The sequence below is a fragment of the Podarcis cretensis genome (assembly GCF_951804945.1).
Source record: "Podarcis cretensis genome assembly, chromosome: Z".
Lineage (NCBI taxonomy): Eukaryota > Metazoa > Chordata > Lepidosauria > Squamata > Lacertidae > Podarcis > Podarcis cretensis.
In genome coordinates this window covers 13942313-13960970 of record NC_137184.1, presented here as the reverse complement: position 1 = coordinate 13960970, position 18658 = coordinate 13942313, and the positions used below count along the sequence as shown (strand labels likewise).

Here is an 18658-nt window from a genome sequence, read left to right as displayed (position 1 = left end):
ACAAACCACTCAGATTTCAATCACACGCCTCTCCATCTCCTGAAAAACTTCTCTGTCCCGCGGACTACATCTCCCAGCCTGCTTTGTGGCTGAAGCGTCTTGCCCTTTAGGATTCATTTTCCGCGCTTTTTTGGGGAGGGAGGGGGGTATGTCTCCCAGGCTGCTTTGCGACCGCAGCGTCCCTCAGTCTCTTTTGCCCAAGTTCCGTGCACTACATCTCCCAGCCTGCTTTGCGGCGGCGCCCGCCTCCCCGCGCTCCTCTCAGTATATCCTCGCGCTCCGGCTTTCCGACAGGAGGTCGCTGGTCAAAGATGGCGGATGGGGTGTTAAGCGCCGGGGTCAACCTGGAGGCTTTTGCCCAGGCTATCTCGGCTATCCAGGCGCTGCGTTCTAGCGTCACGCGCGTCTTCGATTGCCTCAAGGACGGCAGGCGCAACAAGGAGGCTTTGGAGGGCCGTGAGAAGAGCTTCGTGTCCAGCTTCCAAGAGAGCCTCCACTCCGTCAGCCGAGACTTGGGGTGAGGAGGAAGGGAAAGAGGAAAAAGACCTGCCGAGGAGGAGGTTGCCCTGGGCGACACTCCCCACTCCCTTCCTCCCGTTTCTGGGATGAGAAGATGGTTCCCACATGGCTAGAAATGCTTGAGAAAAAGGCGACCCCCCAATTAGATATGGAATTCGATAGTGCAGTGAAATGCTAATTCGCTGTGACAACTGAACAGTGGAACTTCCACGTTCAGGAACAGTCTGTTTTATGAAGGCTATGTGGGTTTGGGCAAGCCTTAAGGGAGGGTTGCTGCTGCTGTTCGTTGAAGAGTTATGCCGTGGAAATCACCACGGGCAGGTTAATTCTGCTTCGTTCATAGCAAGCCACAAGGGAGAGTAGCTGCTGTTATTAAGTGGATATGCCATGCTGTCTACAGTTTTGCAGTGGAACCTCCATGTACAGAGACAATACTTTCTTCTGAATACAACTTGGTTTAAGGCAAGCCACAAAGGGTAGTGGTTGATTATTTGGAGATGCTCTCCACACCTATGCAGTGGAACTTCCACAGCAGGGATGGTCTACCTTCTGAAAGCTTTGTGGTCTTGGGCAAGGTTTGTTGTTGGAGATGCCATGCTTGCCACAGCTGCACACTGTTCTGGAACCATACAGGTTCTGGGACCATCTCCCTTCTGAATTCTGTGCTGTTTGGACGAGCCACAGCAATGCTGTTGTTAACTGGAGATGCCATGCTCTGCACAGCACAACAGTGAAACCTCTAGGTCCAGAGGCAGTCTATCTTCTGGATGCTATATGGTTTGGGGCAAGCTAGAAGGGAGCATGGTTGTTAATTGTTGGATGTGTTGTGTTAAGAGGCTGGGGTGTTGCTGTGACTGTCAGGTGCTGGGGAATGACCAGCAGACCCAGGGGCAAAAACTGAAAAAAGATATGTTAATGGGAAAGAAAGAGGGTGCTAACCAGAAGTGTAATGAAATGCCACATTCCCTGCTAGGCAGCCTTCTGAGAGCCACATGTCTGTGGTGGGTGGGTGGCTAGAGGCAAAAGTGGGTGGAGCAACAGGTATAAATGCTACTTTTGCACAGTAGACTACTTTCTCAAACCATCTCTCTATCCTCCATCCATAAAAGCAGGAGGCATTAACTTAGTTCAGGAACACGTTTCTCTTTTTTTGTAAATAATTTTTTATAGATTTTCTTTTCTTCTTTCCACAATGCATTCCAACCAGGCGAAAACACTTGAGGGTATGAAGTATAAAGAGAGCTGGAAAATGCATCTACCTTGCTCCCCTGTCTGTACTGAAAGTCTTCAAACTTTTTAGACGCAGGGTCCAAACGCGCATTTGGGGGATCCTATATTTGTCTCCTATTAATCTGACAGTTTTGAGATAGCTTGGGTGAGGGCATGTGACCTGGTCAAGGGACCTGTACACCAGTTGCAAAAGAGTGGTTCTCCAGGGTCTCTGACTCAGAGTCTTTCCCAGCACCTATAACTTCCCAGTTTGTTTCTTTTTACTGGTGATGCCTTATGACACTGATTCTCAAACTTTTTTCACTGGGACAAACTTTCATTAAAAAAAATTGCTTGTTGCACACCAAATTTTTTATTAATGAGAAATACATTGGAAAACAAAAAGAAACAATTCCTAGAAGTGCTTGATTTAGAACACAGAACACAACTACTTTACAATATGAGCATGGGACATCCAGAAAGTATAAAACAGTGCAGCTACATAAGAACATGAATCATTCCCAAAATATAATTATAAACAAACATATCCGATGCTCCCACCACTGCACCTACAATGAGCTTCCCATTGCCTTCCCCTTGCCCCTTGTACTCTTGGTACCCAGCAGTGATGTGCAATGTTGAGAAGCCCAGTGAATGAAGCTGCCCTGCTTGTGCTACTACTGTGTAGTAAAATATGACAAAACCACATAAGAGTTAACAAAATATGCTATGTTAAATACCATAATTTAATGGCTTTTCATTTTATTTTAGTGAACTGGAACGTCTAAGTAATCTTGTAGGCAAGCCATCAGAGAACCATCCTCTCCACAATAGTGGATTGTTGAGTTTAGATCCTGTTCAGGACAAAACACCCCTCTACAGCCAGCTGCTTCAGGCTTATAAATGGTCAAATAAGGTAAGAAATAAAAGAAGTGTATTAATGTTAATTGCTAGTCAAAGTTATGTTATATAGAGGGGTTTGAAATTCTTGGCTATTGCAGCTTTGCTATCTCAGCTGCCTCTTGCTTTGATGCAGAGAGAAGCAGCTCACTGTGCTATGGTGCAAGAGAAATGATACTATGGCAGCTATATCTATACCCTGTCCTTGTTTTAAGAGGCTGCTTACAGAAGCTGATGATGGGGATGGGTTAAGCAAAATTGTATCCTCCATCCTCAACAAATTTGTGTGCTCCTCTTCTACTCGTAAGTGTTTAAAAAGCTCATCCAAAAGCATAAGGAGGTGCTTTTTCAGTCCTTGACATCTTCTAAGAATTGATTGGAGTTATCTCTCTGGTGACATTCATGTTTTAAACTGTGTACATGTTTAAATAAAATGCTTGTAACACTGGAGGAGAATCATGCTTCAAACTGTTGGGAAAATACCTTGAAATCTAATCACATGTTGAATTATTTATTTATTTATAACCGTCTTTCCCCCTGACAAGAGTCCAGGTGTCTTACAGACAACAAGAACAACATTTTGCCAATATGGTAGCTGTTACAGTAGATATTTCTTGTCTGGTGGTGGCTGTATCAAGTGACCATGTTAGTGGCTAGGCTTAAACTGTGTTTCCCTTTACTTTAGCATTGTGTGGAATGTTATTTAACTAAGTTTTACTCATAGTAGACCCATTGAAATGAATGGACCTAACTTAGGCATATACTGTTCAAAAGCACGTCAAAGTGCAAGTAGATAAATAGGTACCGCTCCAGCGGGAAGGTAAACGGCGTTTCCGTGCACTGCTCTGGTTTCGCCAGAAGCAGCTTAGTCATGCTGGCCACATGACCTGGAAAAACTGTCTGCGGACAAACGCCGGCTCCCTTGGCCAGTAAAACGAGATGAGTGCCGCAACCCCAGAGTTGTTCGTGACTGGACTTTACTGTCAGGGGTCCCTTTACCTTTACCTTTTTAACTTAGGCGTGCTAATTAATTTCAGTGGCTCTGCTCTAAGTAAAACTTAGTTGAATAACTTCCCTATATATTTTACGTTTTTATCCTAATATACATGATAGCAGCTGGTTTCTCTGTTTCTCATTGATGAAAATACCTGCTTAGTATTGGACAAACCCACCGTTGGACAATGATTGTTATAGTAGGGTGTGCAATCTTTTTGGCGTCAAGGGGGCATTCCTCTTTACTCAGAACCTTTGTATCCTGTGTAGTCACCCTCAAAAAAGTGATATTAGGGTAATCCTTACACACATAAAAATATAAGGAGACCTTGCTGGATCAGGCTGATGGCCTACTAGTCCAGCATCATGTTCTCAAAGTGGGAACCCAGATGCCTGTGGCAAACCCTCAAGCAGGACTCAAGCAGCTTTGTCCGCTGTCACACCTCCGCCTTTCCCCTTTAAAGAAGGAGATTCCCTCCAGAAACTCCCACCTATAAACAATGGAGTTTGCCTTCAATGCTTCAGCCAGAAATGTATAGTTCTCTCTCTCTCTCTCAACAGGTGTGAAGGAATCTCCTTTAGGATAATAATGTCTTTCTCCCCAATTCTGAGTCTTCTTTTATTACTGGTTTGCAAAATTTTATCTCTAATTTGACTTGAGTTGAAAGATATCAAACAGTTTCCAGGCCATTTGTTTGCTTTAGCAACATCTGATTTCACTCTGAATATTTTCTCTGTGCCTTTAATTATTTCGTCTTCTTGAAGCTCTAACCATTTGGCTAACTCCTTAATGATTCTTTCATCAATAAGCTCCTCTGCCTCTTTGGGAATGCCTCTAAACCTCAAGGTTCTCTCTCACCTTTGCATCTGCACGCGGAAGTATAGTTTTATTTTAATTTAGTGCTCTATAATTGCCTTCAGAATGTGGTTTAAGCACTTCTTTATGCCTTTTTATGTTTTTGTGATAAACTGGTTTCAAAGCACTTAAATACTCACTCAGCAGTTGCCCTTTAATCACCACTTTGTTTTGAATTCAGTAATTTGTTCTCAACTCCATTGTTTACATCAGCTGGTATTGATGCTTCAATTGTCTGTTCTAACAAGAGGGCTTGTCACCTGTAACTCTTTGCTTCTTCAGAATAATTTCTCTGGCCATCTCTTTCACTTCCTGCTTGTTTTATGATGCAGTAACATGAGACAACGTTTTACTCTTGCATGTACGCAAAACTGATTTAGTTGGATTGGTTTTGCCCACTCTCAGCAGCTGTTTTTAAATAAGAACATATGGAGTCACTGGAGTGGGTTTTTGGTCTGACTCTTTGCTGTCATTTGGAAGGGGAGAGCATTTAGTTGCTGTGATGCATGGAAGTACTTTTTGCCTCTCTGCATTTAATTTTTAATTTTTGACCCCTTTGTGGCTGGTGTGTTGTATATTTGATGAGCTGAGAGCCCAGGACAGCTCCCTTTCCTTCTCTGCCCAGATTGCTCATGCGTTAACAATTGTACACATAAAACACATCGCTGAGCTAGGATAAAATGTGGACTTAAGGGCAGGAGTAAAAAAAGGGGGGTAAGAGAATGTGGATATTTCAGCATTTTTCAACTCATTAATTTACTCCCTATTAATAGAGTCCTGTACACTCATCTGCTCAAAAATATGTCCCATTAAAGATTGGATTGGATTTTTGTTGGCTGCTGTGTGCTTGGATATTACACATCATTGGACCAGTGCACCCTCCTATCCCATTGCAAAGTTGATGATCAAAGTTTTGATGTGTAGCGGTGGTTGAGAAATGAGGCAACAGAATGGGACAGTTAGGGGGCTGAAGTCAGAATACGCATTCCCTGGGGACTGGAATCCATTGTTAGTGTTTGTATCTCATCAGAGGAGAGGAATAAATGCCTCCTGCTCATAAACAAACTTTTGGACAGACCCCTAATATATTTTTGGACAACTACATTTGAAATGTAGCTATGTACTGTAGGTGTGAATTGTTTTCTCTTCACAAAAAATGTGTGCAACATACTTGTGGCTTCAGTTTCATTCTACATTGTTGTTTGTTTATCTATGTTCCTAACAAAAAACTTAATAAAAACAGGCTAAAAAAGAATAAGGGCTGTTAAATTCAATGTGACTTACCTTACAGTCAAGTAAGTAGATAGAGAACTGCAGACGAAACCAAATTATTAGAAGGGCCTTCCTTGTTGAGCTTGTGATATATAAATAGTCTGATTATGATTATTATATTTGTATACCGTCCTTCATCTGAAGTTCACAGGGTGGTTCACAACATTAAAAAAGCAAAATGAGAACACAAAAGTACATAATAAAACATAAACAAACCAATAACTCCCCCCCTTTCTCACAAACATTTTTTAAAGACCATAGAAGGTTAATCAGGCTTGGTTATAGAGAAAGGTTTTCGTAAACAGTAATTCTGTTTACTGTTTATAGAAACCAGTATTTCTTCCTCTTTTTTCTTTCTTTCCTTTTCTTTTCCCCCCTTTCTCTTATTTTCTATCTCCTTTCATAGTTTATGTTTGACATATATGTAAACAATTGTGTTTTTTGCAGATATATCTGGAAATTTGATTGTATTATTCAATAAAGTTATATTTAAAAAGAAAAAGAGAAATGTTTTCAGCTGGTGCCTAAAGATATGTAATGAAGGCACAAGGTGAGCCTCCCTGGGAAGAGCACTCCACAAATGGGGAGCCACCCCAGAAAAGGCACATTCTCTTGTTGCCACTCTCTGCACTTCTCATGGAGGAGGCACATGAAGAAGGACCTCAGAGGGGGTCCCTGTTGGTTCATATGGGGAGCAGTTGTCATTGAGGTATTTACGCTTAACTTGAGGGTAAAACCCATTGAATCCAGTGGGGAAGGGGCATAGCTCAGTACTACAGCACCTAGTTTGCTTGCACGGGGCAGTCCAATCTGTAGCATCTCCCAGTAGGGCTGGGAAAGATTCCAGCTCGGTACCTTGGAGAGCTGGTTCCAGCCACTGCAAGCCAATACTGAGCTTGATGGTCTAATGGGCTGAATGACAGATGAATAGAAAGTGGCTGGGAGAGGAGAGGAGAAAATTGATTGAAATAGAGTGGGAAACTGAAAAGTGCAGCAGGTGGACCAATAGACTTGATTCAGTTGGCATATGATAAAGCTAATTCTTCTGTTGTGGCATGCAACTTTGACTATGTTGGTTGCAAGGGAACCCCCAGCCCAGCTTTATGTCACTTGCAAACAGATGGACAACAGAAATAGAGGGTGTCTGTGTGTATGAGCAAATGTTAAATGAAAAGGGATGGGGAAAGGGGTGTAACCATACGGTGTTTGCTTTGTTAGTTAAACACTTAAGTGGGCTAATTGCCTGTCAAAGAGCATATGGAAACATGAATTACATCTTTAAATCTATTTTTGTGTGTGTGTTTTTTTAAAAAGAGAAGCCAAGTTAAGATGCCACACGATCTCTGATCTGTGTATTTTAGTATATTCAAGAGCTAAAGTTCTTATAAAGATAACAGATAAAGAGGCAGCGGCCTGATTTGGACATGTTGTATGAATGAGCCTAAGTGAACATACTACCCATTAAAGGTTAAAGGTGGAGACTGCAAGGAGACTGGAAATACCTGCTTTTAAACTCATCAGAGTTCCCTATAACATGTGAACTTGAAAACACTGGTTCGTTCAATTTTAAACTCTGCTTGGTTGAACAAGTCAAGATTGTTAAGCTGTAGTTTGATACAGGCTTGTTTAGATTAAGCATAATTTGTTTTTGTTTTTCCTGTTGCTTTTCTATACCACCCAATAACCCAAGTCCTCTGGGTGGTTTCTCTGAAGTATGGATGTAACGGGAAAACTACTCAGTTTAATGGTGAATGCTTTCAATCTCTACTGTACGAACTGTGCCAAGGAGCAGAGGGGAGTGTGCCACCCTGAGGTGTGTGTCAGCTTGTAAATGTAAGACTCAACCAGGGGTAGGAATTTTTGGCTCCTACTAGTAGGCCAGATCCTAATCTCTCTTAACTCCCGCGGGCCATTTTCATTGTAGAGCAGGACTGATTACGTGCCATCCATTTGACATCACCAAAGTTTTAGGTGCAGTGTTTTCACTTGCCTTTGTGGTTTGAAATAAAAATGTGTATTCTGTTTCTAAAAACGTTTAGTAGGGTCTTCAAGCAATCATTTGTAGTGTGCTTTTAATAAAAACTTCTAAATTGTAGGTGGCATCAAATAATACACTTTGTTATGTATACATGGAACTAATATTAATTAAATGCATGTGAGGATTCACTGTAGGATAACACTGGTGTCAAAAGCTTATGCTCTGTGGTGTTGAAATGGGTGAAAAAATCTGTCTGAACTAACGTATTTGCAGCTGAATTCTCGAGTCACAGCATTTTATTAATTCAGGATGAATTAGTAGGGGTGGCTGTTAGAGGGCTTAAATAGTTGAACTTTTTTATTCTAGTGCAGTTCACTAAAATAGATTGTCCAATGGTGAACTTTTTGGCAGGTAAGCAGCTGAAATTCAGGTTAGACTCCACCCCCCAGTTCTGCATGGCAAACGTCACTGCTTTCTCAGCATCCAGATGGCAGTTTAGAGACATTTTTAGTGAATAGAGATGATTCTATGATGGCCTTGTGCTCTGTTGTAGGGTGAACTTTGTAGTTCTTGAAATATTGTGTGTCTACATGAGACATATTTTCTTGTCCAAATACAGTAAATTAAGCCCTGAAGTATTAGGGAATGCCACCTTAGCAACACATTATTTCTATGTACCTTGAGGTTAGATTAAACACTGTTCTCACTTGCTGCTTTCCTTTATTGTTACTTGTATATTCATGCACACTTTGCCCTTGACGTGTCACTTGTATGCCCTAGCCCCAGTGCATGCCTGAGGCTGTGCCTGCTAAGATGTTCCCATGGATTCTGCAGTAGCAAAGCTTTGTGAGAACTCTTTTAGTAGGACAGCTATCTTAAATAGGTAGTTTGATAATCTTTACTCTAAAATGGCACATCTTTTTGACACCTTTTCTGTTAATTTTTGCAGGGGCTGTTGACCCTGCCATCTGCTAATGCAGATGTGTCATCCCATTGGTCTTAGTAAAGGAATTTCCCATCCTTCCAGACTGCTCTTACAGCTAAAGCTGAGACCAAATTATTCCCCGTTTTGCTGCAATATTTGCATGCTGCAAAGTGCTTCTTGTTTGATTTTTTGGGGGAAGGGGAAACAATCTTCTGATCACTCTTCAAAAATGCATTTTAGAGAACCATTGAAGGTGTGGTACATAAGGTTCTTGGCCAAAGATTTTTAGACAGTTGAATTATGTGAACTAAATAGGGGAGGGATGAATAGTACAAGGGTAGTACAAGGAACTGAGCTAAAAAGACAAAAAAAAAAAATTAAATAAAACATTTTCTCAGTGTATGCAAATAAGTTCATTAGCTGGATTAATGTAAAACAAGCAGTTAAACAGATTATTATGAGAAACTAAAGAATAATTAAAGATGGAGTAATGTAGAAAATTCAGTATGAAAATTTAAATTCAGAAGAAACCACAAAAGGGAGGGGGATGTCTATTAGAAATGTATGTGATTGTGTTTTTGAATGTTTGTAAGTTTCTTTTGAAAAACCAAAAAATGCAATTTAAATTGAAAAAAAATCTCAATACACATTGAAAATATATGGATAAAAGTAAACCTCCAGCAGACTGCATACTTTATTTTGCCTGTTGAGGTTATCATAGCTAATTGGGCTGTTCACACATTTTGGAATAGGGCTTTGTTATGTTGCTGATTTATGGGGTCTTGTTCCTGGTGTTGTGCTGGGCTTTGCAGGTGCCCTAAAACAACTGGCCACTCAGGGAGGGGTAGAGTGCCTCTTTCAAAGTGATGCCAGGGTATCATAGGGTGTAAGAACATAACATAAGAAGAGCTGTGCTGGGCCAGGCCAGTGGCCCATCTGATCCAGCAACCAGTGGGCAACCAGATGGCCCAATGGGAAGTCTGCAAGCAGGACCTGAACACAACAACACTCTCCCCACGTGTTTTCTAGCAACTGCTCTTTGGAAGCATACTAGTCTTAATATTGGGCTGTATCCAAGGTTAGTCCTATTCAGATTACATCCTTTAAAACAATGGACACAATTGACTTAATGCCATTAATTTAATTGTGTCAACTCTGAGATAAACTTATTTGGATGCAACCCACTGAAGTTTGCCAGTCATGACTGGTAGCCATTGATAGCCTTATCCTCTAGGAATTTGTCTAATTCTCTTTTAAAATCATCCAATTAGTGGCCATGACTACATCTTTTGGTAGTGAGCTCCATAGGTTTAACAATTTGCTGTGTGCGAAAGTACTTCCTTATGTGTCTTCTCATTCTTTAAACATTCAGATTTATTTGATGGGCCTGGGTTCTGGTATTAAGAGAGGGAGAAAAACTTCTCTGATCACTTTCTCCACACAATGCAGAGTTTTATTCATCTCTTACATATCTCCTCTTATGTGTCTTTTCTCTGAATGAGAAAGCCCCCAAAACTGTACCCTTTTTTCATTGGGGAGCAGTTCCAGTCTTATCAGTTTGACTGCTCTTTTCTGAACATTTTGTAGCCCTACAATATCCTTTCGAGATGTGGCAACCAGAACTATTGTGCAGTCACACCTTTGTATATAGAACCCCCTCCTTAAAAGAGTGCTAACTACCAATAATGAGTTATGATTTTCTGACATTGAAGCCAAGGGAAATAACATTGTACTTTCTCTAGTTTATTAAATTATCTGTTTCATTCTCAGTTATTTGTGTAGGTCATTTTGTTGCATGCCTTAAAAAAAATCAATAGGTACTTGTAGGGGAGTTTCAGACTTGTTAGACTGCTTTGGTAGCTTGGTATTGATCAGACACAGATATTGAGTTTAACAGCAATAAAGTGTCATTAATTGTTAACTGTAGGAATCCAAGAACAGTGTTGAGGTGAACTTTTTTTTGCCTTGTAATAAGCCATAATTCCATGTGAATTTAACAGATAATTTCTAATTGTATTCAAACATTTCTAATTTGCTTTGGTATGACAAGTGAAATTGAAATATGTTAATGGTCTCAGAGAACTGCATTTTACCCAGGCCACAAGATTTACTCTACAAAATTTCTCTATAACACTTCTTATATTGTTACTTCAGGTATCCAGTTTTCTCCAGAGAGATTTCATTCATACAATTAAGGGAAGCATTTTTTTATTTACTTCATTAGAGCAATGATGCATGTGTGAAGAATCTTGACAAGTATTTGGTCATTATGATCCCTCTTGGGAATGAGATATCATTGCTTTTGAAATAGATGTTGCTACTCTGGATTTCATTTTTGATTAGGATCAGAGTGGGAAAGCTATCAGGATTTATAATCTAGGATCTTGACATACCTAAACTGGCTTCAGTAAGTAAACGAAGCATCATATTCAGTTGTTGCTTTGCACAGAAGACTGTTACCCTGTTTTCTAGACTTGAGTCAAAGGAACGGATGTAGAGGTCCTCACACTTCATTGAAAATGCAAAGATTCCAAGAGAACTAGTTATGAAGGGGCCCTGCTGTAAGAACTTTGCCTCTCTTTGAGATCCTTATAACTTTCCCTTATTTTTATTTATTTTATATAATTTATGTGTTGCTTCATTTTTTTAAAAGAAAATCTCTAAGCAGTTTGCAACATCCTAAAAATATCTGTTCCCAAATAGCCCCAGTTGGCTCAAGTTATCTTCTCCAGGAGAGTCTAAGCTCATTGCTGCCCAACCAGAGGGCTACTGGAAAATTGGGTGATCAAATGGAATGAATAAATCTTTCCTCCAGCCCTAAGAATGTTTCTTTCTTCTGGCAAATAAATACATTCAGTTTTCCCCCCCAGGAATTTTTCTCTTGCAGGTTACAGGCAAACAGTTTTTTTATTGATCAGTATTAAGCAATAAGGGACGCGGGTGGCGCTGTAGGTTAAACCACAGACCCTAGGACTTGCCGATCACTAGGTCGGCGGTTTGAATCCCCGTGACGGGGTGAGCTCCCGTCGCTAGGTCCCTGCTCCTGCCAACCTAGCAGTTCGAAAGCACGTCAAAGTGCAAGTAGATGAATAGGTACCGCTCCGGTGGGAAGGTAAATGGCGTTTCCGTGCGCTGCTCTGGTTCGCCAATAAAGCAAGATGAGCGCCGCAACCCCAGAGTCGGCCACGACTGGACCTAATGGTCAGATGTCCCTTTACCTTTATTAAGCAATAAACAAATTAACAAGCTGATATGCCATTAGTTCAAGATATTGAACTTATTTTGCTTGTCTGCCTGTTTCAAAAAGCGCAAGCTTTAGCTTGTATGGTGTGTCCAGGATCTATATTTAAATAATCATACGTTTTATTTGTATAATTCAGTGGTGTGCGATCAGTGGACTAAGGGGACTAGGCTAGTCCCCTAAATGTTTCCCTGGCTCTCCTTCTTAAAGCCCACAAAGCTTCTGCCTGGCTTAGGGAGGGAGGGAGGCGCAATGCTCTGATGGGTTCAAGAGTCCTCCCATCACCTTCCCAAAGCCCGCCCAGATTTGCAAACGAGGCAGGTGGGCTCCAGCATGCATCAGAACCCTGGCGCCTCTTTCAGGATGTGTGTGATGTCAGGATGTCACAGCGTCACGTGTGCACCCCCCCCCCCCCGGTCCTGATCCTAACTGTTCTCCTACAAAAAAACCCCACCGTGTGTCACTGGAACAATTTTTTGTATAAGTTGGCATATGGTGATTAAAATCCACATAAACAGTGAGAGGGAGAGCAGTTGTAACAACTGCACATGTATAAACAGTCGCATTTGAGAGTTTTGATTTGACAACATTAATCTTCGATCTACTGTCAGAGAATAATGGAAACAGGATTTGGGTGTGTGTTTTATTTGGGTAGGTTCTGTGACTAGTTTTGCCGTAGTTTTCTGTGGTTTAGGAAAACCTTCAATTATTATGTAAATGTAATCAGAACATTAGGTAAAGTTGCTGTGGTTGACAATAACCAAGCTTGTTAGAACCAAGCTCCTGTACACTATTAATAGCACTGATTGGAAACTGCTCATTTGTAGTGCTGAATAGAAGCCCCTCAATTAGGTGTAGATCTTTCAGTGATGTGAAGATACTTAATCAGATGAGCCCATTTTAGAACTGGCATTCACTGGTTCACATGTGCCCTTGTAGAAGTAGTTGAAATCCACAATCCCTTTCACACCTGTTTCATTTGCATTGTAGCTGACAATCTTAGGATTATTATTTTTTTAAAGATGTTCCATGCCAGTCAACTAAACAATGCAAAATATTCCTTGCCTAAACAGTGTAAAACAAAAGAGTGAGATTAGACAAATGGGGAAAAATCTCTGTACTTGAAAGGGTTGAGATGCACAGTAGGTATTGTAGGAAATTGCAAAGAGCTAATTCCTGTAGGGTTCTGCTCAGCAGGGTGGCACATTTATAATAAGAAATTTCCAGCAGGAGACTACCTATGACAATGAAAAACCCCCTTAACTGAGGCTCTTGTCTCTGGGCTTTGCAGAACAAAGAGGGCTTTGACATTGGCTGATAACTATTGAAAGCATGCATTTAATTGGGACATGTAGATTGCTCTATAAACATCTGTGGCTGTGCTTATACCAAGGAAAAAGAAAATGAAAGACTTGGTTATTTATTGTTAAACATGTATTCTGGGATCTGACTGAGTGAGCCACCTGTGTTGCACTGTTCAGGTACAAAGGAGGTGAGTTAATGGCAGTCCTTACACACAACAAATACCTTGTCTTCCTTGGGGCCAATTTTGCCATTAATGGTTTCATACCATCTTTGAGTGTGTGTGTTAATATAGTATGGGTTATAGGGGCCATTGTTGTAGCACAGTAGATGCTTTTGTGCCCCTGCAGATGGGATACTTTTGTGGAACCAAATTATCCTGGTGCTTTCCTTAGGTATGCAGGATCCTGCTGGCTTTTGTCAGTTCTGCCTTGTAAGGTTCAGCCTCCTAAGTGATGGTGGGGAGGCCTCTGTGACAGTGTTTTTGCTGTGGCTCCTGCTGCTTGGCAGCACAGCCTTTACTTCAATATTAGCATTTCCTAAGTTGAATGCCCAAAGAATTTCAGCCTGAGGATAATTGTTGTGTGTGTGTGTGGGATACCTTAAAAAACACAATATTCTCTGTCTCTCTCTCATTCACAGTCCTGAACAAAAGCTGTGTTGCTCTTGGAAGATGTTCTGCAGTGTGTGAGGGAGAATGTCAGGGCAACCGTGTAGGGTAGAGATGCCTACATTATCAGCTGCCCTGCCTCCTGCCCCCACTTCTGATTTAGGGATTCTTTTCAGTGTACTATGACTATAGATAACCTACTGATATTCAGATTGAAATAAAAGCCCAAGAGGAAGGCAGAATCATAGTTCTGGATAAATTTGAACACTTATGAAAAGAAAAGCTAATGTTAACCTTTTTCTAATCAGCCTAATGCAGACTTGATAAATGTGATACCAGTAGGATTTTTTTTAAAGACTCAGAGTGAAGAAGCTACAGGTTGTCCTCCTGGAAAGGGAGTTCCAAAGGTATTTGGAACGGGTTTTGCTGTAAAATGAGTGATCTTTTTTTTCTTATCCTTTTAAGAGTGTTTACTCACAGGGCGATCCAACCTGTCAGGCCAAGTGGGCCACAAGAGTTTTTGCCACAGAACCAAGGACTGCACATTGAATTAAATCTCCATATTGTAAATTAAAGTGTTTGTAATATATTTAACATTATTTTACACAGTTAAAATATTTGATTGAATATATAAATTAAATACAGAAATATATTTTATTTATTTATTTATTTTAAAAAATTAAATCACAGACAGATGTTGAGACCAAGGTATAATAGAACAAAAGTTTAAATAAAGTTGAACAGAAGCCTTCTGTTAACAAATAGGATCTGGTTCCTTATGGGAGACAAACAAGGTGCCCACTGCAAAATAAAGGTGCCTTAACACTTTCAATCTCACCAAGAACTGACAAGGTATTAGTGATTTATAGCACTTTGGGGATATATTAGAATCCAATTTTGCCTAATTAAGGGAAGTGAGAACTGGCATTGCTCAGGTTGCAGCATTGCCAAATATTGGTACACTTCAGAAAGTGACAACCTCAAATCATTTTAATGTTTGAAAGTAGCCCTGTGCTGAGTCAGGCAGTTGGTCCATTTAGCTCAGTATTGCCTATACTGACTGCCAGAGATTCTCCAGGGTTTTAGGCAGGGATTCTTTCCCAGCCCCAAGGGAGATGCCAGTGATAGGTCATGGGACCTTCTGCATCCAAAGCAGATGCTTTGCTATTGAGGTATGGCCCTTCTTTTAGCCCCGAGGCAGTTTCATGTTGTACTTGAAACAGTGGAACATTATGGATGCAATGCTCCAGTGTCTCTTAACTGTGTTAAGATTGGGAAGAAACCACAGAACTGTATTCTTTCTTTTCCCTAGCCCCTCTCTTGTACAAATTCCCCTGCTGGCGGTAGTTCTGCGAGGAAGCATATGCACTGAATGCAAAATCTCTTATTCAAGTTGCTGCATCTCAAAGAGCTTCAGTGGAAAATTCTCCATGATAAAAGGCAGAAAATTTTTCATTTTATAAAAGTATTAAAACAGTGAACAGATATAATACCAGCAAAATTGGACAATTTCAGAATTGTTATTCTGCTCCCTTTCCCATGTGAATTCTCCTTGAGAAGCATGTGTATTTTTGTAATTAAAAAAAACAAGCACATCTCCTTCAGTTTGCTAAAATTAGTCTAGTTTGTTTTCAGCACCTTAAATTTTTAACAGTGTAAGAGAAGTGTTTATGCTACCGAATTGCCATGCCTTAAAATATTTTAATAAAAATAATTTACAAAAAGAGTTTACCATTTGTTTGAATAGGATTTAAAACAATCTCCTTCCCAACTCCCAAATATTTCATTTCTGACAACTTTTGGGAATTGGTAAAAAACCTTCTATTTTTTATATCTTGGATAAGCTATAAAATTAACATGGCAAAAATCAAACATACTGAATTGGATACCAATTAATGTAGGGTGGTTCAAAAAGCTTCTGGAAAACCATAATACTGGGGCAGATCTGGGAAAGACCTTGCCTGAGACCTTGGAGAGCAGCTTCCAGTATCACAAGAAAGATCAAGGCTAGATGGACCAAGCAGCTGTAACACCTTATCTTCTTAATATGAATATAATAAGAAACGAAAGTCCATCTAGACCAGGTATGGGGAACCTTAGGCCCTCCAAATATTGCTGAACTATCAGCTCTAGAAAATGTGGCCAGGGATGATGAGGTTCAGCAAAATCTGGAGAGCTAAATGTTTCCCAGATTTCATCTAGATTGAGGAGTACCGGCACTTTGGAGGAAGCTTTATGTGACCTTACTCTTTAGCTGTTGGCTAAGAGGAAGTGTAGGGACACGGGTGGCACTGTGGGTTAAACCACAGCGCCTAGGACTTGCAGATCAGAAGGTCGGTGGTTCGAATCCCCGTGACAGGGTGAGCTCCCGTTGCTTGGTCCCAGATCCTGCCCACCTAGCAGTTCGAAAGAACGTCAAAGTGCAAGTAGATAAATAGGTACCGCTCCAGTGGGAAGGTACACGGCATTTCCGTGTGCTGCTCTGGTTTGCCATAAGTGGCTTAGTCATGCTGGCCAAATGACCTGGAAGCTGAACGCCGGCTCCCTCGGCCAATAAAGCAAGATGAGCGCTGCCACCCCAGAGTTGGCCACGACTGGACCTAATGGTCAAGGGTCCCTTTACCTTTACCTTTACCTTTAAGAGGAAATGTGGATTAATGTTAGCCAAGGAATTAGCAATTGTTGGCAGTGATTCTGATGTAATCATTGACTTGTGCATTTGAGAAATCTGGAGCATGCTGTAGTGTAGTGTAGTGCTGTTTCATGAGCTCCTGCCTCAAACAGCAGTTCTGGTTAGCCTTGACTGCAATTAACATTGGTACTGATTCGTTGCTTAAGTGTAGTGGAAGGCAGTGAAAACTTGTACCTGGAGGAGTGGGTTGGTAGAAAGGTGTGTGGGATCCTACAGCTAAGAGTTTTGAAGAGTTGTGTCACCTATATGTATTGTTATTCTGTTTTTTAAATAGTACCAGCTATATAAAAAAAGGAGAGAATAGCATGCACAGTTTGGTTTTTGAAAAGGTTTATTTCCATAAAGGTGAGAAGGTACTACTATGTCTCTTTTCACTAATTTATTAAGGAGCAGAGCTGTGTTCCTGCTGAGTACAGTGTAAAAGCTCAGATCATAGCATGCATGTTTATATAGACAGTTGGGGCTTACTGATAGAACTCCTGCTTAATACCTGTCTGAAGACTGGGCTTCAGCTGAAGGATTTCTACTAATGAACATATATACTCGCAGTACATCACTACTCAATCCTACTCCCTGAAGTAAACTGTATCCTAAACTGTCACTCTGAGGCTAGGTGTGTGGGAGGTAATTGCCAATAAGAGGCTCTTTGTTTTAGGTTAACACAGATAAAATAAAACAAAACTCAGCCTTAAAACTGAAACCAATAAATCTGTAAAATCCTGTAAAATACAGAAGACTGTGGTGCTGTCAGTGTCTAAAATATTAATGTGGTTGCTTTGTTTATTTTTGGCCAACCACTATGGTTTTCCCCCAAAAAATGTATATTTATTTTATGTGTATAATGTATTTGACAGCTTCTTTTCACTTGGAGCCTAATTCAGTTTGAAATGACTGCTATTTATCTATTAAAGCTTCCCCCGCCAATCATGACATCAACCGGGATTTGTTTTGCTATGCTAACTTTTTACTGTATGAAATATATGGAAGCTGTCAGCTTTCCAACTCCAGAGTGAGTGTGGGGGAAGCTGTTGTGTCTGAGATGAACTTCAATAGAAGAACTACGTGGTAGAATGATTCCATATCTCTTCTGTAGACCATCTTAGTCTCTTTCTTCCTGTCTGTATGTCTGTCAATCCATCATCTATCTATCTAGAATAAGAGGAAATATTGCTTCAAAACTAGCTACATATTATACTAATATCCATTTGCCCTATCCATATGCTTTCTGTTGGATTCTGTTTAGGAGTTTCAATGCTGTTGTCATGTTGAGATTGTAATTTTGGCCTGCCTTACGGCTCCGTGTTTTATTTTCTGTGTGTGTGCGCGCGTGTGTGTGCGCGAGCGCCATTTTTCACTCCCTAGTGGAAGGTTGCATTTCTAGAATTTCAGAGAAATTATATAAACTTTTGTTTTTGTCGTTTTGGGATTAGTTGGCAGATTGCGTAGTGTGATTTTTTTTTTAAAGGCTAATCTGTCATTTTGAGCAAATCACTTTGTAGGATCTCTCAAGGCTTAGGGCCAAATTGTGACAGTTTCATGTGCTTTAAACATGAAACTTTTCTGTGTAGAGATTTTACACCTAGTGCATCCTGACACCATCTATTATCACTGGGCTCCCCATGGCAGTGTCACTAGAATACCAGGGTGAGACTTAGCCATGATTTCTTCCCAGCATCTCTGAGCATATACGGTAGCCTGATGGATCAGGCCATTGACCCATCTAGTCCAGCATCCTGTTCTCCATTGCTGCTTTGCTCGCCTGTTGCTGAGAGATAGTAAGAAGGATGTGCTTTTGTTTATTTATTTAAATAAGAGAAAAATGTGCTTTATTGGCCAAAGTAGGAGCCCAGTTTTTTAGACACGGTTCTATCCAGTACCACTTAATGTTACATTCCCTGCGTGGGAAGGGATATTTCCCCAGACTCACTGTGAGCTTCATAAGGACAGCAGCAGGAGGACATGATGTTTGCACATTATTATTTAGCTATTGTTTAGCACAGCCAACCTGGCACCCTCTGTGTGTTTTGTACTATAGCTATCAGAAGTTGTAGCTCAAAACATCTGGAGGGCACCAGGTTGGTGAAGACTAGTTTAGCACAAAATGAATGAACCTCCACAGGCCTCTGAGCAGAGTGTGGTGCTCAGAGACTCCCCCCTTACC

General features: G+C 40.7%; 1 protein-coding gene across 5 annotated transcripts in view; it reads left to right on the top strand.

The window, feature by feature from the left end:
• The first annotated feature begins 225 nt into the window (after positions 1-225).
• MED27 (mediator complex subunit 27) overlaps positions 226-18658 on the top strand; it is a 171616-nt gene continuing 153183 nt past the window's right edge. For 2 of the 5 annotated variants that reach the window (XM_079962576.1, XM_079962575.1), the window contains exons 1-2: positions 237-517; positions 2500-2644. In XM_079962576.1, coding sequence (XP_079818702.1) covers positions 312-517; positions 2500-2644 — 351 coding nt within the window. In that variant the 5' untranslated portion in view covers positions 237-311. Of the gene's footprint in view, positions 518-2499; positions 2645-18658 lie in introns of all 5 variants that reach the window. The other 3 variants (XM_079962574.1, XM_079962577.1, XR_013835008.1) reach the window with 3 other exon arrangements.